General features: G+C 33.6%; 2 protein-coding genes across 2 annotated transcripts; both read right to left on the bottom strand.

The window, feature by feature from the left end:
* Nucleotides 1-2,767: 2,767 nt before the first annotated feature.
* LOC130647859 (ubiquinol-cytochrome-c reductase complex assembly factor 1-like) lies at nt 2,768-8,014 on the bottom strand. The gene is made up of 9 exons (XM_057453850.1): nt 7,733-8,014; nt 7,046-7,138; nt 6,658-6,730; nt 6,036-6,093; nt 5,088-5,196; nt 4,738-4,818; nt 4,446-4,489; nt 3,939-4,011; nt 2,768-3,047 (listed from the first exon to the last, which is right to left on the bottom strand). Exons 1-9 carry the CDS (start codon nt 7,919-7,921, stop codon nt 2,928-2,930), a joined length of 840 nt encoding a protein of 279 aa, XP_057309833.1. The 5' UTR covers nt 7,922-8,014; the 3' UTR covers nt 2,768-2,927.
* Nucleotides 8,015-9,093: 1,079 nt separating this feature from the next.
* Nucleotides 9,094-22,155, bottom strand: LOC130647858 (zinc finger protein 346-like). The gene is made up of 6 exons (XM_057453849.1): nt 20,751-22,155; nt 20,305-20,710; nt 16,354-16,858; nt 14,606-14,785; nt 9,710-9,802; nt 9,094-9,636 (listed from the first exon to the last, which is right to left on the bottom strand). Exons 2-6 carry the CDS (start codon nt 20,632-20,634, stop codon nt 9,254-9,256), a joined length of 1,491 nt encoding a protein of 496 aa, XP_057309832.1. The 5' UTR covers nt 20,635-20,710; nt 20,751-22,155; the 3' UTR covers nt 9,094-9,253.
* Nucleotides 22,156-22,462: the final 307 nt, after the last annotated feature.

The raw sequence follows: 22,462 nt of genomic DNA, 5'->3' as shown, positions 1-22,462 counted from the left end.
TTTGGCAGATCTGTAATAATAAGCACACGTAAGAGAAAAAAAGCCCAGGTGACGAAGTGTTTTTTAATAAACCAACTATATATTCCAAACAAACAACTTAATGACTGTGTGGCATAGCTTGGATAACGCAAAATTGGACAAAACATTTCGGACACGGATAATTCGTACGTAAAAAGACACGCGTCTTTTTTGATATTGCGCAGGAACAATAACATCCGGCAGATATTAGAACGATTCATTGTGCGAAAAGACATATAGAGGTAAAAGCAAATCAAAAAAGAGTGATACGAACATGTTTGTCTCGCCCTCCCGATATAAAAAAGAGACAACCGGCGCTGCGAACGAGGTTTAGTTGTTAATAATCTGACGATGTACTTAGTGTACAAAAAACTTACGAAACTGTTTTTTTTTTATTTATTACTTAATACAATGGCTGTTCTTTTTAGCAAGGTTTTTTTTGCTCTTGAGTTTTTTTGTTCTTAATTTTTATCGACCCAGTTTACGTTTTGGAAAAAAAGATAGCTCAATTTCTTCTTTGTTTACCTCGAATGTTTTTTTTAAATACTTCACTCTTGCGATTGAACGACACCTCTGCTATTGCACTTAAATTAAAGACCTATTCCGCATGATGACTTTCTCACTTTAGCATCTGCTTCATCGATAATTGTAAACCAGGCTTAAGACTTTAAAAACCTGCTAAACACCTAAACTTTCCAGTATTTTTTACAAAAGAATGTGCGGAGTGGAATCAACTATACGTCAGAAAATTGGTCAAAATAAATATTTTTGAAGCCAAGTAAATCTGTTTATAAAAGTACTGTTGCTTTATCCGACCTTTTTATCCATAAATTTCACTGCTTAGAAAATAATTCAAACAATTCCTACTTTGTTTGACAGATCCAAAGCAACGCAAGTTTGTCGAATAGTAAGGATTCGGGAAAAAAATTTAGCGAATAAGGATCTATGAAATAATTGACTTTGAAGTAACTTTCACACAAACTTTGTATGACCGGAGTGCATTATGCACCAAATAGGGTAAAACTGCCCAAAGTTAGGCTACATTAGAAAGATTTGTTTTCCAGTGTTATAGAAACCCTTTCTCTCTCAGGGTTCTGGTGAGTTTTTCATGTACTTGGCATTACTACTGCATAGTATGTGAACAGCTACAAAAAATTAAAATTAAAAGCGATTTCTTGACAACGAGGATGTTCAAATTAAACAAACTAGTACTACTAAAAGCAGGACAGTTTATAAACTTCTTATCCTGCCGTCTTATATCAAGAAAAGATAAAAAATCGTTCTGGGAATGAGGTTGCATAATAACTGCTTGAAGGTGCAAAAATGCATATAAGGCCCTGGGAAACATAAATATTTTTGGTACAACTGTGTGTTAAAACGTTTTGCAATATCAAGATGGTAGTTAATTATATCCCATCCCTAGGATGTGCTGACTTGTAGATAAGTGATAGATCTGGGGACGAGGTTGTTGACAAATTAAATGAAAAACAAATAAATTACTGGAAATCCTAGGGGCGGGCGCTTAACGGACTGGGCGCGCTGAACTAATCACTAGGTAGTACGAGGCGTGGCCTCTAACCAGGGTGTGCTCGAAAGCTGGACTTCGATTTTTTGACATTCCTGACATATTTAGCTAAGAGTCCTAACATTTTTCGAACTTACTTTCCTACTTTTTTCTACGGTCATTTGGAACTCTCGAGATTTTAGATGATTTCAATATACACGAAGAAAAAAATAATAATAATGAAGAAACAAATACAAGTTCAAGATAAAAACAACATTGAAAACCTTTCCTAAAATGCTGAAAATTTATTTCCGAAAACTTTGTAAAAACACGAAAATTTCCTGACAAATTTTCTCACACAGGACACCCTGCCAATACCATCGTTTTCCGTCACAAACAGGCCACCAAATATTTTTTATTGTAAAAGCTAAAAGATATAAATGAGAAATCAATATTATGAAAATTTTATTGAAAATCAGAACATGCTCCATTACACGCCTTTAAGAAAAAAATTAAAACTGTTGAAGCGCGAAAGCTTGGTTGCTGTTGCTAAAAAAGGATTTCTTGCCACAACAAACGGTGAAATTAGATTACAAAACTCACAAATAAACCAGTTTCCTTGTATCACTCGGCTATTGTTTAAAGAACGAAGATTCAAAATATCGGAAACGTTATAATCAATGCAATACACGAGATGTCTTAAGATCAAAATCATCTTTATTAAGGTATAATTTGCCCAAACTCAGCCTCCAATCTTACTTTGTTTTCCGAGTTTTACGACTTTTCAAATCACCCAAATTTCCAAGAAACAGGTATGAGCAAATCAAGTAGGTTTGTTTTACTGACAACAAATAACTTAATTTCCCGACCCTTATCTCTAATCAAGGTCTGGGTTTATAAAGGAATCATAAGCAAAGAATTTTATTAGCGTCCGTCCGTCCGTCTGTCACGCAAAATGGTAGCTTAGCTGCGACGGGCGAACCCGTGTATTTTTCCACGGGCTAACGACTAGTTTGAGAAAATGCGATAATTTAGTAACATGAAACACACAGTACAGTAACGTGACGAAGAAATATCATTCACAAAGTTGATGTCATATTTGTTGAAGTTAGAAAGGTTTTTACATCAGAAACTCTTCAAATATCATTACTTGTATGAAAACATTTCAACTTGCAAACTTGACGTGTACAGAGAACTTCAATAATATTGAAGCGAACCTAAATTGTTTACGCATTGAATTAACAATTTTCGAGTGATTACTTTAATGTTTTACAACTTTTTCTTTCTACAAAAATATTTTGGTGAAATAAACATATGAACAGTCTACCATGTTTTCTACATCCACTACGTTCTTCAGACAACTTTGCGCAAAATTATAATTTTATATTTCTTCGGTACCGTCGTATTAACCTGGGTCGGGAATCTCTTGTTTTATACTCATCGGCGCCTCATGGTCGAGCGGAAGCCACTTGATTTCACCTTCCAACATAATGGTGTCTGAATTCTGACCATCTAAGTATTGCATCTAAATTGTAAAAATAAATACCTTGACTTTCCATGCAAATTTAAACCTTTTTCCCAATCGTTCAAACTTCATTTTTTTTTTTTTTAAAGTTCTTTTTGCAAATTGATTTTTCTATTGAAAAGTTCTCCTGTTTTTTTTCTATAAACGGACGCTGCACAGTGACGACGAAAAAGCGCCTTAAAAGATTGCACTTACGAAAACATACCTTAATCCTATCGTGAAACTACTGGGTAATATAAAATTAATATGTTAAACAAAATTGCCAAAAACTATCCTTTCCTTTTTTTTGAAGACATCGTTGTTTTGCTAGAAGCTATATTCAGGTGAGCAATTTTGAAATCTTTAGTTTCCAGTACTTTTTAGCTGGTAAATAAAGTTTATTTTAAAAAAGATTTCTTTTAGAAACCATCCTTTAACAAGATATAAACCGCGATTTTCTGTACGCAGGGCTTTTTATAAACAAAAAGTTTATTTATTTTAGCGTGGACGTAATTCGATGGGTCAACTTAATTCATTAAGTTAATTCATTTAGGCGAATTACAAGAAGAGTTATTCGTTGTTTGCAAACTGAAATGCGAAATTCATTTGACATATCTCGTATGGTCTGATAGTTTTATTTGTTATTAATTTCGTGAATAGTCGGTTTTTGATTGACCAAATCTCACCCAAGAGAAATTTTGCCAAGGGGTTGAATTTAAACAGGTATTCTTTTATACACGTCGAAACTTTGCTCACAAATCAAAACAAAAAAGTGTTTTACAGTGCACATTTGGAATTTAATTTTTCCCCATTTCCACTTCGAAGCGGAAAAATTACAGAGTGCAAATTAAATTGACGTATTCCTATGAACTGGCCCTGTCCCTCTTCATAATTTATGTATCCAAGCCCTACCTGTCTTCTGACGTAACCAACCATATGAGCTAAACTCTCTGCATCTGTATTATGTTTGTTGTAAAACAGATTCCTACAAAAAAAGTTATTATTTAGGACAAAAAGTTATGCACAATTTTTTTATGAACATTAAGCCTCTTTACTACATTCTGGCAAGAAAAATAAAGTTCTGAAGCTTTCACACAGACCGATTATTTCATGATTTTAGATGCAGCGCTTTTTAGAAGAATTACGGTATCATGGCTAGCTCTATTGAGAAAAAACAACCTAGTAAAATAGTTTGAATAAAAATAGCAGGAGAACAGTTGACTAAAGTTACGAGATTGAAGGTTCGATAATCCTATCTGATAGATTGTCTGAGTACAGTTAAGGACACACAGTTCAATCAAGCGTTACAATGTTAAATAAGCAACAGACGGTGCCATTTTATTTTGTCTCATTAGCATGAAACCTGTAGATACAGTTCTAAACGAAGCTATAAAAAAACATTTTTGGTTAAACACATACCTCCACAAAGCAGACGCAAGGACTCTGTCATGACCCAGAATGCCCTAAAAAGCAGGTCTCGTGTAAAAACTTACAAAATCAACCCAACAAAACCACGAAAGAAGGTTAGAACTTATAATGTCGGCATTCCAAAACTGAATTACGACGTCGGAATATTATACTGTCAAAAAGAACGTCAGTATTTTCTTGTCAACTCAGGCCGTTGGTATTTTATCTGACATAAAATTCAATGAACTATCTACAGAATATATAATCCAAGTTGGCAATAAAACAAGAATAAATGTAAACCAACCTCGTCGTACGCGATAATAAGACCGAAAAATTGTTGAGCGTATTCTTGTAATGTTTCTCTCCGTTCACTTGTATCCTCAACCTTAAAATAACGTGAATATATTCTTTATCACAATTCCGACACATGTAGTATGATACTGTGACTTATCTCATGAAACCTATATATATATAACGGACTGCTATGTTTTTTGTTACAGGTATATTACGTTTAAGCTTTATCTTTAATACCTTACTAAAGACCTGATCTTAAGTTAAAGGAAGTTACAAGTGGTCTACTTATCTTAAATGCTTAAAATTAAAAACACGGTATTAGGCTTATCAAACAAGCAACGTAAAAATCTTTACACTTACACCAATCAATTTCATCCTCTGCTCCACATCTTTCCACATGAGTTCAACCATTTTGTAAGAAATGTTTTTACCATGCTTGCCCTCAACGCGCAGGCGCACTAATATCATCCTAAGCATTAAAAAACACGTCACAAAATGGCGAAAAAGCACAATCAAAAAATATCTTTCAAAACCGTGTTTTTAATTGTTTTTTAACCCTCATATCGTATTGGTAGCATGCTGCACAAATACGGTATTTCTAAAATCATGATTCCACATCGAAAAAACAAAAAATTATTTCAACTGGAGATGGACGGAGGAAACATTGATAAAGTTATATTTGAAAAAAGACATTTCTCTAATGTCATACACCTTCTAATTATTACGAATAACCTTTTTTCAAAATTCCCTTAATTTATTTCCTTTAATTTTTGGTGCGACACTCTTTTCACTAATTTTTTTTCTCTAATTTAATGCGACTAGGGTCGGATTTACCTCTAACTAGAGTGCAAATCAGATAATTCAGGGGACATGTTTTCGTTATTGAATTGAAACTCTCCACCGAATATTGTTTTTTAAATCGAATGAAAGTTTACTTATTAAAATGGCAGAAGCAGCTGTGACAGAAGTAAAAATAAGCACAACGGAAAACGATGAAAAAGGGGGAGGGTTAGGAAAAAAGGAAATAAAAAAAAATAAAAAAAATGTTTGTTTTGTCTTTATTTTAGTGTGACTAAGGTCAAATGTTCGTCTTATTTTAGACCAAAATTTAATTTTCGAAACAAGATAATTTGTTTCCATTGATTATTAGCCCTTCCACTAAATTAGAGGAATGGCGGTAATCTCAAAGAAAGAGGGTTGAAAGCAAAGAACACAACCAGACGCATGCTCACATCAAGGAGACAAGGTGGATTTTGGGCAGAGGAGTATTTACTAGCTAACCTAACTACGCATCAGGTAGTAACGTACCATATGTGTAACTGCATCACATAGAACCAAGATTGAAATGTGTCTGGCATATCACAAGCTGAAATAGTATAAAGGCTAAAGATTGTAGATACTGCAACTACTTTCAAAATTGATTGTAATATAACAGCTGACTTCAACACAGTCTATCTCACCCTATCTTTATCATATTTAGTGACATTTGTCAAACTACGTTCTTATCAAAAAATAAATTCCCTCATTTTCCCTGTGTGTTCTATCGAAATTGTGTTAATTTTTTCCTGAGGGATCTATGAATTTTAATTATATTATCGCTGAGCATTTTTTCAAAATAGTAAATAATCGTTATCGAAAATCATAAGGATTCTTCTTTTTTTTACTCTATTATCTGCTTCCTACCATTATAAAATCAAAGTAACATCTTTGTAACAAGCATTATTATCTTAATCTGAACTAAAATCAAATGAAAATAAGTTTAAAATTATAAGAATTATCCCCATTTCAAAGTTCTCCAAGTTTTTCCAGGTCTGGCTAAACTCTGAAGATGGATTCCCGTACATTGCACAAACACGAATTGATTTTTACATCTAGTGGAAACTAAGAACAACAAATTCTAATAACGTGTTTTCGTCTCTAAAACACGAACCTTTGAAAAATTCTTCATGGTAAATTCCTTCGGCACAGCATTCATATAGCTTCTTTGAGGTTAAACCTACAGACTAATTAATGATAAACGCAAAGTAATTACATTATAGATATGTCCACATAAATAGTAGTCCTCAAAAAATTAGGCTACGGCTAGCAATTGTGAGGAGTGACAGTGGTGTGAAAATATATTAAGATTGTGTTAGGCAATTTTATCAGTCTATGCATCATTGTAACAAAAAACAAGAAACAGGACAAAAAAAACCTTCTTGGCAATAAAACTTGATAATTATTAAAAGTCAAATAAATTTTTGAAGCACTGAAAAGGTTAAAACCTTAATTTCTATTAACATGAGATGCAACAAGAAAAATTAAGAAATAGAACATACTGTATATTTTGCTAGGCTATATTTTATTTTGCCAATGATTGAACCAACTTGATATGAGACTGTGTCTTTTGGTGCATCCAACCCAACATCAGTCTATAATAAAAACCATCCATTGAATAAAAACCACTCATCGAGAGACCTGTGCTGTGATGTCATAAGTGGCTGAGAAATAGTGGCCAAGAATAAAGTAAAGTGAAGTTTTAATGTTTGAGTTCTAATGACTGGCCCTTCCTCTCCTCCTACTCTATGTTACATTACCGCCAGAGATATGTAAAGCATTGTTCTAACTTGCTTGTCTGCCAATAAAACCAGTTCGCGGTTAATCAGTGGCATCAAATGGGATGACAACACTACATTTCCAATGCGCCAGAGTGGGGACTTGAACCTGAAAAGTTATGATTACAAGGCAAATGCGCTACCACTACACCGTCTTCATTGTAAAATTCTTTTCCGATTATTTAAAACAGACTTAAATAGAGGATTTATATACTGGCGCTTTTATTGATTAAACTCACAATAACTCACTTTTCTGCTTCAAACCAAACTTAATTTAACTACTGACTATCTCAAGTTTGCTAAATCTTACATTCAAATTTACCAACGACTTTGCATTGAAGGAATGAAAGAGAATGAAGCTTATAAATAAATAAAATAAATAAATAAAAACAAATTTCTGCAAGCATATACCTGTTGCGTGGAGCATCTGATTAACATTTTTGAAGTTCTCTGATGCTTCAAAGTAGCCATCACACCACAGCCACATTGCATGTATTGTCTTCGTGTAAACAACTGCATCAATCTAACTGGATTGCTTAATACAGTCGACATTTTATAAAAAATGTTATTTTTTCTAAAGAAAAGTATGGAACATTCCATATCTCTCCCAAGATTTCACAAAATTTCTAAAGGTATTGAAAATATCTAGCTGTTAAAACAAACAGTAAACCTAAAGACATTTTTTTTCACATCTGTCATCATCAAGGAATCATATTCCAGCCCGTACCCACACCCCCTCCTGTAATAAACAACTAAGTTTGAAAATATGAACATGCCCATGGAAATTTCCTCATTGCTACTTACAGCTACCATTTTTGCCTTTAGCATTATAATAAAGAAAATAATTACATTTTCATGTACAATACACAAAAATCAGATCTAAACTAGGAGCGATTAAATTAGCAATATGCTTAGGAGAAAAATAATTAAAAATTCATTACTTTACTTCAAACAAAAGCTTTGTGCATTCGGTTTTTAACTATACTAGTCGTTAGCCCGTGGAAAAATCCACGGGTTCACCCGTCGCAGCTAAGCTACCATTTTGCGTGATAGACGGACGGACAGACGTATACAGGCATTAAAATATAGATCACACAAATATAAATACACTTACATGTAACAATATATTAAACTACAAAACAAAATGTTCTATCATCCACCACAGGCAGAATTTAAATCATTACAGTTCTAAAAACAGACTTATTACATCTTAGATCATGAGCATTTTTAAAGTTTTTTTTAACTGTAAAATGCTGGTTTTACTGAATAAGCAAACCGTTTGGAAAGTCCTGTCTGCACAAAGAGTGGACAAAAGCCGTTGGAAAAAAAAAGGGGAAGTGGTCCTTGCACGTACCAGCTTAAGAGACAAAAATTCGAAAAAGATCATGCAGATTTTGAATACGACAAGGAAAAAACTTATTATTATGACAAGTCTTTTTTACTTTCAACTTTGTTATGTATTATAACAATATGTATTATGTATTATTTGTTATGTACCAGCATGTGTTTTGAAATGTGCTTTTAAAATTGTATGGGAACGGAACTACTATGAAAGGTACCGTAGTTCTGCAAAAAAAAAAAAGACTTTTTTAGATCAAAACACCCATGCAGCAAACCTTAACTTCCTGCACAAACTTTCTCCTTTTAAACACTGCTGTAAGGCCCAGCATTTTACCTTCTCTATTTAGGGAGTTTTTTTTCACAAAGTTATAAATGAAGACTCCTGACGTTTCACTCCAGACACCAATTTTAATACAAAATGCAAAAAGCAATAAATTTCCAAAATTTATTTTGACCTAGTTTTTTACAATGTGACAATTTTTAATCCGCCATCACTGATCTCAAGGAAACAAATAAAGACAGTTTTTGAATATAAGCTGCTAGAGCCAAAAAATAAAAATAATATAATAAAATTGTAGCATGTATGACATTTCACAAGTAAAACGAATCGTACAAAAAGTCGTTACTTTGTGGGGCTGGTTGTTGAGTGAAAAAACTGGTACTAGTAACATCAGCTGTTTGCCTACCAGAATCTGTATTACTAAAGTTTCCTGACCAACTTTGAGAACTTTGAAAACTTGGTACCGTATTATTATACCAAGAATTTGCGAAACTTTGATTTTCATTGTACTTGTTATATACATCGTTATAAAATGTGGAAGGTGTAACAAAATTGCTATTTTTTTCAAACGTGGATTCACTAGTATGTGCTGAAACTGCTTTGTTATATCGGTCTCCTCTGTTTTCTGTACGGATTTGTTGATAACTATTATTAGGTCTTTCCCGGGTGCCTCTTGCATACCTTACATCACTCCCTAAAAATGAATTACGTAACACAGAAAAGGATCATATAGTTACTTTTAAAGCGAAATCAGATAACATTTATACCTCGCTGATTTTGGCCAGAAAAACTTCCTCTTCCACGAAACGGTTTTGTTTTATGTGACTGTCCTCTGACTGAGCCTCGACCTCTTTGATTGCCTAAAAAAAGTAGCAACAAATCATTTGAAATTGACAAATGTGGTAAGTTTAGTGTTCCTTAGACTTTTAGCACCAAGAAAAATTGGTTTTCTGATTAGTTTTTTACACTGAAAATGTAGAACGCAGCAGATATTTTATCAACTAAAAATTTCATACGAATCAAATTTCTAGTTATCTAGATGTGTTTTTTTTAAAGAGTTTTGATAGGGGTTAATGCTTTAAAAAAAGGATTGTATCGAGTAATTGCCTTAAAAAATGGAGTGACGTTCAAAGCGAATTTTGTTTTTTGTTCTGAAATCATACAAAAAGCATCTGCTAAACTTATTGTCAATCACTAGTAAGTAAGAAGTTAAGAACGTGCTATAATAAGACAAATTTTAACTTTCCTCAACCTCACACAAAATCTACCAAGTTCTGTTTGTTCATGCTCCATCTTCAAAAAAAAATTTTAGTACCTGCTACAGGGCAAACAGAGCTTTAAAATTTTAATATTTAAGAAAGTTTAGGAAAATTTAGGTGTGCAAGTCAGACTTAGAAAAACAATAATATGTACAAAAATTATCCATCTTCGGCTTCTAATCAGCATTGGCGATTTCTCAACTTGAGAAATAATACATTAAACTGAATGATCTTTTTTTAAAGTAATAAAAAGCTTTGAAGAGAAAATGCATGTCGGTCAGAGTAAGCGACTTAGAGAAGATTTTGGCAAACATGCCAGAAATTATAACAGTTGCAAAAGGAAGTCAATTAAAATGGTTTTGGCAGAATACTTCTTACAGTAAAAATATTGTAGGTATTACTAAAGCGACTCCAACTTAATTAGTTGTTCTACAAGCGAAGTGGATGGTAGCTTATGGTTGGTCGATCGGCGAAATAAAATAATTTTATTGAGAATGTATGGTTGGGACAACAATAAAAAAAATAATAAAAAACAACAACGAAGGAGGGTGTCACAACAATAATAATCTATCCTGTTTTACACTTGTGTTATAACTTTTTTAGCGAAAGTAGCTAATTTTGTTATAAAACACATAAAAATTTAAACTTTTGTTTTTAACCACAGAACTATTTTTGTGATTACAAAATTAGTGCATGGCGCATTTTAGTTCCAACGCAACAAATTACCATGAACAAGAAATCAACTGCAAGTGGCCTTAACAACAGTGGTCCTAAAGTAACGTTATTGACTCCCCTTGTTTAGTATAAGTGTAGATTGACATTCAACCAACAAAATATAACATCATTAATAAACTCATTATATTTTCAGGAGATGGGATGAGAAAATTTGTTTTTTTTGCAAAAATTATTATTAACTTTTTGCTTGATATTATAATTTTTTTGTTTTTGTGAAAATTAGGGTTGGTCGGGCCTGTAATCATTCATCATCATCATTCTCGGCTTAACGTCCGTTTTCCATGCTAGCATGGGTTGGACGGGGTATATTAATTACTCTCTTCCAATCTGATCTAGACTGTGTTAGATCTAAACTCAACTTCCTCTCTATCAAGTCTGTCCTTATAACCTCCTGCCAAGTCTTTCTCGGTCTGGCTCTGGGCTTTGCCCCAGGAACCATCAAGTCTCTACACTTTCTTACCCAATTATCCTCCTCCATTCTTTCCAAGTGCCCCAGCCAATTCAATCTTCTTATCTGCATAACATCTTTAATTCTACGGAGACTTAGCCTGCTTCTTAGCTCATCTGAACTCTTTCTGTCTCTCAGGCTGGCATTACACATCCACCTAACCATTCTCATATCATTCCTTTCTAAACGGTCAAGATCTTCCTGCTTCACTGCCCATGTCTCACTACCGTACAACATAACACTTCTTACACAGGCCTCATACAACCTATCTTTTACCTCAATTGACAGGACTCTGCTAGTCAATAAAGGAAGTAACTCTCTAAACTTTTTCCAAGCAGAACCTATCCTGCAAGTAACACTTCTTCCAACACCCCCTTCACTGCCCAACATATCACCTAAGTAACAGAAGTTCTTAACTATCTCTAACGAGCCACTGTTGTACATCATTAAAGCTGGAAATACTTCATTCTCTATAATCTCACCTTTGCAACGCTTGCATACAAACTGTATGTCAGCTCTTAACCTTCCACTAATACTACTGCACTTCTTATGTACCCAATGCTTGCAAGTCTGACAAAAAATTGAGTTACTACCAACCCCTTTCCTGCAAACTCCACAAGGCCACTTTCCAACTACAAGGTCACACTTAGCTGCAATGCTACTTATCATGACTTTAGACTTTGCTGTGTTTACCTTCAGCCCTTTCTCTTCTAGTCCTTTCTTCCACTTCTCAAACTTTTCAACTAATTCTTCCATCGACTCTGCTATGAGAACCAAATCATCTGCATACAATAACTCCCATGGACAACCTGTTCTGAACTCCATCGACAGCGCTTCTAAGACTAGAATAAACAACAAAGGACTAAGTACAGAACCCTGATGTACACCAACATTTACACTAAATTCATCACTAAGTGAATCGTTAATCCTGACACGACTTCTAGCATTGCTGTACATAGACTGTACCATCGTAACTAGCCACTCATCCACACCTAATTTTCTCATAGCCCACCAAATAACTTTACGTGGCACTCTATCAAAAGCTTTCTCTAAATATACAAAGGCAAAATAGAGATTCTTTCTCTTTCCCAAATACTTTTCCTGAAGCTGTCTGAGTAAAAATATTGCATCTGTAGTGCCACGCCCTGGAACAAAACCAAATTGCATCTTATTTATATCAATTCTTTCTCTAAGTAACTTATCAATCACTCTTTCAATAACTTTCATTACTTGATCAACCAACTTCAAACCTCTATAGTTACCCCTTTCTAATGCATCACCCTTTCCCTTGAAACAATTCACTATTACACTTGACTGCCACTCACTCGGAATAACACCATCCTTTATAATCTGGTTAGCAAGACTTGTAATAAGCTCAACTCCGATATATCCAGATGCTTTTACCATCTCTGCAACAATACCTGATACTCCTGCAGCCTTGCCAATCTTCAATTTCCTAATAGCCCCCACTACCCATTCTGTCTTGATCTGCATAGCTGGCCCTTCTACGACATCATCATAAGACAAATTATCCTCGTCCCAATCAAACTCAGTGTTAAGCAACCTCTGATAATGATTCTTCCAAGCTACCCTTTTCTCCTCCTCTGTGCTAGCCAAAACACCTTCATCATTACGTATACACTTCTCACCTACAATATCTTGATTAGTCTTCTTCATTTGCTTTGCTATCTTGAATACCTCATTGCGCTGGTCTTCCCTTCTTAACACATCTGCAAATCTGTTTCTCTCTGCTTCTGATTTTGCCTTATACACTGCTGTACGAGCGCGACGCTTAGCTTCTAAGTAAATATTTTTACTACCACCTGACTTCCACTCTTTCCAAAGTTTCCTCTTTTCCTTTATACACTGGTCAACCTCATTATTCCACCACCAGGTCTGTCTATGTCTAGCTGGTCCTTTCGTCCACCCACAGGTATCATCTGAAGCTTCTAGAAGACAATTCTTCAAAGTAGTCCAAGTACTTTCAACATTGTCACTATCACATTGATTATTGTAGGCTAACTGCTGAACTTTTGCACTAAAATGTCTTGCTACAATCTCTTCCTTCAGCTTCCAGATTTTTCGACGGGGCCTGTACTTTCCCTTGGCTTCTTTAACACTCTTCAAGATAACATCACAAACCAGCAACCTATGCTGGGAAACATCACCACTTTCTTGTCTGACTTTCTAACCAGGAAGTAATCTATCTGTGTCTTACAACCACCTGACTCATATGTTATCAGCCTACTCTGTCTCTTACTGAATGATGTGTTGCAAACCACCATGTCCGTTGCCATTCCAAACTCAAGCAATCTCTCCCCTTCCTTATTTCTGCTCCCAAATCCATAGCCTCCATGCACACCTCTATAACCTTCAGATGACTTCCCAACATGACCATTAAAGTCGCCGCCCACCATGACAAGTTCAGTGTCTCCAAACTTTGATGTGACTGCTATTAACTCATCATAAAACTTATCTTTATCTTCCTCACTGTGTCCACACTGTGGAGCATAAACTGACAGAAAAGTGACAATCCTATTACCTATCAAAAACTTTATCACTATAATACGACTATTAACACGCATAACATCTATTACTTTTTCTACCCACTTCTCTGCAACGAATATGCCAACTCCTCCATATCCATGACTATTACCAATCCAAAAAAGCTTATACCTTGCCCTCCTACCTTCCATAAATCTCACTGAAGCTCCTCTCCACCTAACTTCCTGAACACAACACATATCAACAGATCTACGTTCTAATATTTTAACTACTTCACCTGCTCTACCTCTCAGAGTACCAACATTTACACTAGCCATCCTCAACCTAGTGTTATCTACCTTGTGATGTGATAGCTGGGTAATGGTCTGACGATGCTCACATCTGACATCTGTCCTACCGTGCGCGACACCTTCACTCCATACAGTTCCAGTTCCAGACCGGACTGGGTGTTTTTTAAAGTGACACCATCACTATGTGGCATTTCATGGGACTTCCACAATCGCCCCTTTAAACTAAGGTATGGTGGAGAACGTTTAACTCCTCTCTTGTCTCTTAAGGAGACCCTTCACCATAACGGCCGCTCCCGGGTGTAAAAACTAAATAAGTTGCAGTTGCCTAAGCAAAAAAAATTGTTAGCTTTACAATTCCCCAATGCAATATTTTGACCTTAAACAGGTCAAAAATGACACTCATCAAATAATATTGCAGGCACAGACCTCTTCCTCTTCCAGACGTTTTAAAATCTTTGTTAGCTTTATGTCTTGGGCTGATTAAGTGTTGACTAAGCTGCAACTGTGAATTCAACAAAACATCGCAAACATCACAATTGTATTGACCTGTTATGCCTTTTCCACTTCCTTTTTTTGTATTTGTTGCATCATATCCATTTTGTTGTTCTAAATCCAAAATAAAAAAGCTTGATTTAAATAGATACAACACTGTGGTAAGATTTCCAGAAAAAAAAAACAGAAAAAAACTAGACAATAAAAAAAATTGATATAATAAAATGTTGCACAAGCAAACAAACAAAATCATTTCATTGTTTACAATGTTTCGATTCATTAGCACACAATAAAAAAAGTTGTCTCAATGGTGAAAATGCTAAATTCAAATGACGAATTTGATGACTTAAAAATAATCAAAACAACTTTCTTTTAGTAGAGTAAATAGATAAAGGACCCGAAATGAAATGACCGAAACTTGGTATTTTATTGGACCTGACAAAAATGTTTGTTAAGTAATTGGGATACAATTTAGTTAAAAAAAAAGTTGAAAAGTTTTGTATCTGAAGGAGTGATATGTTTCACATCATAAATAACTGTCATTTTATTATAGTTATTCACTTGTGGTATCATCTTCAGACTGAAATGTTTTATTTCCTGTCTGGAACTTCTATACAAAAACAATTCTAAACACTTTTTATGTTAAATTGCATTGGATAATTTTCAACAGTCAATCAAAATACTATTCAATACAATTATTTCATGGAGATCAAGCATTAATTAAGTGCTGACATCTAAACGCTAAACTAAAGTTGAATTTCGTTAAAGCATTATATGCTTTAACAAAATTTAACATCACCATACTTTAACACAGTAAGGTGATGTTTAGGTTATGTATAAATGTGTTTTGACAGTTTATACTAAAATATGACAATGTGTATTTTTTTTTATATTTTAACAGCATTTTAGTCATATCAATAAGGGGTCAGGAGGATATGGGTTAATGAGATATATATTGTTAAAAGATAAGATACGTGTTAATATAGGATCATGCTATAACAACAGGACCAAAAATTCCCTCATTCATTCCACTGAAAGATAATGCAACTCGGTGCAAATTTCTGGAAAAATTGTTAAAAATCGCTAGCAGATAATCTTCATAATACACTTCTACCATACTTAGTTATATAAAACCATAGTGTATAAGATTTTAAACATTGCCATACTTTGTTACTAAAATGTCAATGATGTTTAGGGCTTACGAAATGTTTAAATAAAATATTAACATGCTTTATTTTAAACTATGAAATGGTCGTACAAAGTTGAATTAGTCCCATAGTTTCTTTAAAAAAGTTTAAAAAATCATAAAATCCATATGAAGGTATTGTTGAATTATAATACAAACAAAAGTTAATAACGTGCAGTAAAAGCAAACCAACAAAATTTTGAGAAAGTCAATGCTGTGAGCATTTGAAACATAAAATTAGCAAATGTAAATCAGTGACAGTTTTACTTATATAATGATTTTTTTTTTCATGTTTATGCAATAAGCATCAACACAAAAATTCAATTGCAGTTTTTCGAATTAGATTTTTTAAATCAGCAAAAAATTATTTAGTTGCCTGCTACATTAAGAAATCTGCATGCATATTGGCAATTCTTGAGTGCTGATGTGAAATAGAAAGACTGCAGTTAGTAACACATAGAAGAAAGAACATGCTAAAGAGCATGCTTCCACCTACCCATCCACCAATCTGGCAATTGCTTTATTTCACCCATTTTGTGTTTGTGGCGGATACCATTGCAATGTTGCTTGAACTGCTCATACGAGTTCAACGAAATATCACAATATTGGCAGTGAAACTTATTAAGATCTTCTTTCTTCCCCTGATGGCAAGTTAAGGGTACTTTTTCATAACTTGTAGCTGCTTTTGAAGCTGCTATCAAGGAATGCTTTTTACCTTTAAAATGCTGATGAGCCTGCCAGGAAGAAGTAAACATAACCTCGCAATCATTGCAGAGCAATTCTTTGTCCAATATCTCCTCTGAAGATTTTGGAACAAGTTTCTGTATTTTAGCAGCAGGCTCATTCTTAGAAAAGTCCTGATATGATGCAGGCCTTTTATACCATGAATCATATCCTCCTTTCGTAACAGTAGCACTCTTACTACTTTGAGTAGATTTCACTTGAAATCGTTTTCTCTGACTTTCAGTGTTCCATTTGTTGTTAGAATGATGACCGCGATTCTATGGAGAAAATTTAATACACAGATAGACGTTAAGAGCAAACTATTTTAGTTTTCTTATATTACTACTAGTATCATACAAAATAGTGCAAGGTGAAAAATTGGCCTTATACACATTAATTTGTTTTTCACATTAATTTGTAACAGAGGATCAATTTAGCTTTTTTAAGCGCTTCATGTAACCATAAATTGGAGTAATCCAGATTAATTAGAAACATCCTTTCATAGCGCAAGTGGATAAGAATCAACATATACCATAAGCATATTTTGAGGGTCAAAATATTAAAAAGATAAAGCATAAAAGTCAATTTCCTTGATGCATACAAAAATGTCCAATGCATTAAAGTAAGTTTGTATTTATCAAGAAAAAGAAGATTTGAATAATGAACGTTAAATGTATTTTGAAGTAGGAAAAATGCTTATGTATTTTAAATGCTAAAAACAAAATACATGTCTATTTATTAACATATTACGAAACAATTCCAGTATGTAAAAATGCAAATAAGGGAAGGAGGTCTTCCTATCTAAGTTCTTGTAATAAAAAACATTTTGATGAAGACCTTCACAGCCATTTTAATTATTATTATTCACGTTATTTAGCAAAAACCTTTAGATTGTTTTTGTTGAAACCTCTATAACAGACCTTTTGTGTTTTGTTGAAGTATTTTTTAACCCTATTTGGTATGGGCTTTTTTGACCCTTGTAAGTATGGGGGGCATAAAGTGCCCGCGGGATGTAACTTTTGTTTAGTTTGGTTTCAAGTGACAAAACTTGGCACAAAGAAGCATCAATTATGTTGTGACTGAATTAGTGACAAAATATTTAGGTTGACATGTCATCACAGGAAGTGATGATGTCATAATGAGACAATGGTTGAAGAAAATATGTCTTTCTTGGAAATTCTTGTCCTTTTATCTTTTTTTAAACTATTTACATTACATTTTGTCACTATCACATACATAATCCCATATTCATACAACCGGTTATTTTAGAAAGCATTAATTTTTAGCACTACAATAAAAAAGTTGATATGACCACCTGTCAAAGAGGACAAACTGACATTGACAGGACAATTTTTGGAAATATTTCTTTTATTTGCTGTAAGTCCAATAAAAGTTAGGAAAAGTCACAAAATTTCAGGTAATTTCATCCAGTATTTAAAAAGTTATTAGACTTTGAAAATGCTGCGAACCAATAAGGGTTAAGATTTACCTGCTTCCTCTACAACCTCATCAACTTTAAAGGTAAACAAAAAGTTTGCTTAAAATACTTTACTTAAAAACAATATAGTTCGATGTCAATTTCTTACCTAATAGACAGAGTAAATTGCTATATATTCATTTCATAATATCAGAAAAAAATTCATTATTATTTAATATCCATGGTCTACAGATAAATTCATCATCATCATCATCATCATCATCATCATTATCATCATCATCATTCTCGGCTTAACGTCCGTTTTCCATGCTAGCATGGGTTGGATGGGGTATATTAATGACCCTCTTCCAATCTGATCTAGACTGTGTTAGATCTAAACTCAACTTCCTCTCTATCAAGTCTGTCCTTATAACCTCCTGCCAAGTCTTTCTCGGTCTGCCTCTGGGCTTTGCCCCAGGAACTATCAAGTCTCTACACTTTCTTACCCAATTATCCTCCTCCATTCTTTCCAAGTGCCCCAGCCAGTGCAATCTTCTTATCTGCATAACATCTTTAATTCTAAGGAGACTTAGCCTGCTTCTTAGCTCATCTGAACTCTTTCTGTCTCTCAGACTGGCGTTACACATCCACCTAACCATTCTCATATCATTCCTTTCTAAACGGTCAAGATCTTCCTGCTTCACTGCCCATGTCTCACTACCGTACAACATAACACTTCTTACACAGGCCTCATACAACCTACCTTTTACCACAATTGACAGGACTCTGCTAGTCAACAAAGGAAGTAACTCTCTGAACTTTTTCCAAGCAGAACCTATCCTGCAAGTAACACTTCTACCAATACCCCCTTCACTGCCCAACATATCACCTAAGTAACAAAAGTTCTCAACTATCTCTAACGAGCCACTGTATTGTAGCTTATATAGTCTTTATAATGTAAAGCCAAAATTAAAAAATGCTAGGTGCTCATTCAAATTGGTTGGTTCAATCTATGGGTGCTTGTTACGAACATTTGATAAGAGACGATAGTGATAAGTGACATTTTAATAATACGTGTACCAACAATTAATACTTGCATTTTCAAAAATCACATCAGACTAGTAGTTAACCCATGGCACATGTATTATAAATCACATTTCGTGTTTCTGTATTTTGACAGACATTATACAGTAATTATTAATATAGAGATCAGCATGGAAATTTGACATTCCAGGACACAAAAACAAATAGTCAAATTGACCAGCAATCATGCATTCCACAAGTGAAAAGATGCTCAAGAAATTTACACAACGAGAAAAGAGCAAAACCTAAAGTGCATAACCATCCCAAATTCTAAGCGAACAAACAATTCATATTTACATGATGCTTCAACTAGATCATTTAAATTATCACTTAAATTATTTACTTAATATACCGTTTTTCTTGCCAGTGGTCAAATTAAACATTTCTTTTTTATCTATATTTTAAAAGAAATGTTTTTTATAAAGTAATGTAATTTTTTATTTATTGCATATCCCTGATAAAAAATTGTATCAAAAAAATTTTATCAAGCAAACTTTAAAAAACTATTCCACTTTTTTGATTCCGGGTGGTAGCCAGAACTTAAAATATCACATTTCATTAAGAAAATCAAAATTTAGATTCGCTAACAGAAATATCTGCAAACAATACTTCCCAAATTGAACAGAAAAGGAGAAATAAAAAATTTTGACACTATAATTAAAATCATGGCAAACCAACATGGTAACCAGATATCTAAAACCCTAAAAAATTGTAGATGCAAAAGTACCAATGTTGTATAATTGGCAAAATATGTGCCTGTTTTGTTTAATCCTATTCGTACAAAGTTTAATTAAAAACTTTTACTAAGCATTTATAGTGTGTTTAAAATCCTGGTCAATAACAATATTTTTTCACAATAATTTTAAATTTTTTAACACATAAAAAAAATTGACTTGACCGGCCATTTTAAATGATCATAATGACCTCTAGGGATAAAATATTTACTTTATCTGCTGGGGATGGGATGCCATAGTAAAAATTACTACATATCAATATAACATTTTTTTGCTTGGTGTTTTATTCAGTTGGCATTTATTTGGTCACCGGGTGCTTATTTGGGTGCTGGTGCTTTTTAAAACCTTTAATCAGGCTGCGCGCTTTACTGAATCCTAGGTGTGTAATAAGTAATAATTTTATATCCTAATAAAGAAATCTTACTTAAGTCACAACAATTTTACCAAAATAAAAAAAATAAAAAATAATAAAAAATCACACAATAAATACCTCTAATTTGAAAATATGGGATTTCCCAGTAAAATGCTGTAAGGCCTGTATTGGAAATTGAAGATGTACATTGCAAACAGTACACCAAAATGAAGGCAATTTAACATCTCCTTTTTTCCCAGAAGGATAAGGTTTATTTGTACCGGCTGATATTGCTACATCAGATGAGTAAAACGGTTGTGGTTTCTGCTCCTTCTGATCAATCACTGGATCTCGTTTTAGGGTAGACTTTGGTTCCATTCCAATAGTAAAATCTGATGAGAGTGGTGTGTAAAATTCCATTTTTGTTTTCTTTTGTGTTTTTTTCTGAAAATTAAAATATAAGTACATATTATTGAAACCATAACCATGAAAAAATATCCCATAACTATTTCGAAAGATAAGCAAAATTAACTTGCATTTGCACCTACTTTACATGGTTTGCACCTACTTTACATGGTTTGCACCTACTTTACATGGTTAAGATGGCCTCTTCTCCAGCAGAAAATTTTTCTGCACTCTTAAAAGTTATTTTGATATGTCACAGAGGATAAAAATTACATAATGTTTTGGAGTTTTGTAAAAAGCTTTTTTAGTTCTTAGATATTTATGATTTAAATATTCGAAATACAGGAATTTGTGAAAAATGCTGACCTTCAATTTCTATTAGCATATAATTAGAGATAAGATCATTATTAAACTTTCCAACTTTATAGTCCACACTAGTAAAAAATTAAATATTGATAACAAATGTGGCAAATTTGATTTGTCAGTTGGTACTCAATCTCCGGTTGTGCATCAATCGGTGACATCTTGTTGGCATGTGTTAGTAAAAAGGTATGTCGCAAGAAATACCTATGTCTCACCTTGACTCGTCAACTACATGTGCCAGGAAGATAGCATTAGATCAATGGCACAGTCAGAGTAGAGCAATCATCTGGCAAGCAAGTGGTCCGTCATATTTGTAGCACTTAGAAAGATACTGTGCATGTTTTAATTAAACCTTTCTGCTCTACTTCATAAGTACACTGAATGTTTTGATGGCTGCTATTCGTTATTTACATACCTTCTCAATCAAAAGCTATGGTGTCATATATATGTGGTTCCAATATTTAACAGTATCAGATAGTCTCAGGACTATCTCATTCTCCAAATTAACAGTAAGAATGTTTCCTAGGACAGAACCATCAGTTTGTATGTTCAATTGGTTTGTAAAACTATGATGAACATGTTTGTGCATAAGAGTTGGACACATCAAACAACACTAATTTACAGTTATCAGTTGTTTTTTTTCAATAAAGATATAACAAAAAATCAAACTATTATATACATTGACTTGGTAAGTGGCATAAGCAAGGTATGTACTTAGATTAGTATTTCCGTGTCATTATATTGTTGAGGTCTGTTCTCACTTGTGGTTTAAGAATGTCAAAGGGTGTTATTATTTGAGCATTTCAATATAAAGCCTAGTGAAATTCACTTTGGTACCTATTGAATGCTCAAAACATTCATAAATGCTCATAAACGCCAGGTTTTAAAATCGCAAAAAATCAAAGAATCCTGACATTCAGCATGTTGAAAAAGAGGAGGCAGTAAACATTTTTGAACATAAACAATTGTTTTTTAAAAAATTGCATTAAATAAGCTATGTGGTTTATGAATAATTTAGCAATTAGTAATTATTATTGCTTTTATAATAAAATGTGTAAAGAGTATAATGTCCGAGATGTTGTGTATAATACTTGGAACGAAGTAGGAGTGATGCATGGAATATTTATAGAATTATTTTCAAGAAAATCTCCTATTTACAAACTTTCTAAAATTCCACTATTGTTGTCCCTTCCACACTGTCCCAAATCAAAAAAGGGGGAAACAATAATGTAATGCAATGAGTATAATTCCATGTTGTTTCAAATTCAGTTGCTATCAGTTTTAGATTCCAGTGTGCAAGTATATTTGTGCTTCAAGTAATTGATATTGCACAGGGAATTCCATGAAGAAAACAACATGCGTGAGTTTTTAATAGTTAAATGCTTAAAGTAAGCTTTAGCGTCAACATCAACTACGCTGTAGTAAATCAACTTTTATAATTCCTTCATTAATTTTTTTAATTTTATTTTACGCGAGTAAAGAGCGTAATTAGCGTGCAATGAAACGCACACATGAATAGGTGTTGCGT

This window comes from Hydractinia symbiolongicarpus, chromosome 6 (genome assembly GCF_029227915.1).
Source record: "Hydractinia symbiolongicarpus strain clone_291-10 chromosome 6, HSymV2.1, whole genome shotgun sequence".
Taxonomy (NCBI): domain Eukaryota; kingdom Metazoa; phylum Cnidaria; class Hydrozoa; order Anthoathecata; family Hydractiniidae; genus Hydractinia; species Hydractinia symbiolongicarpus.
The sequence above is the reverse complement of the archived record's forward strand: the minus strand, read 5'-3'. Positions and strand labels throughout refer to the sequence as shown.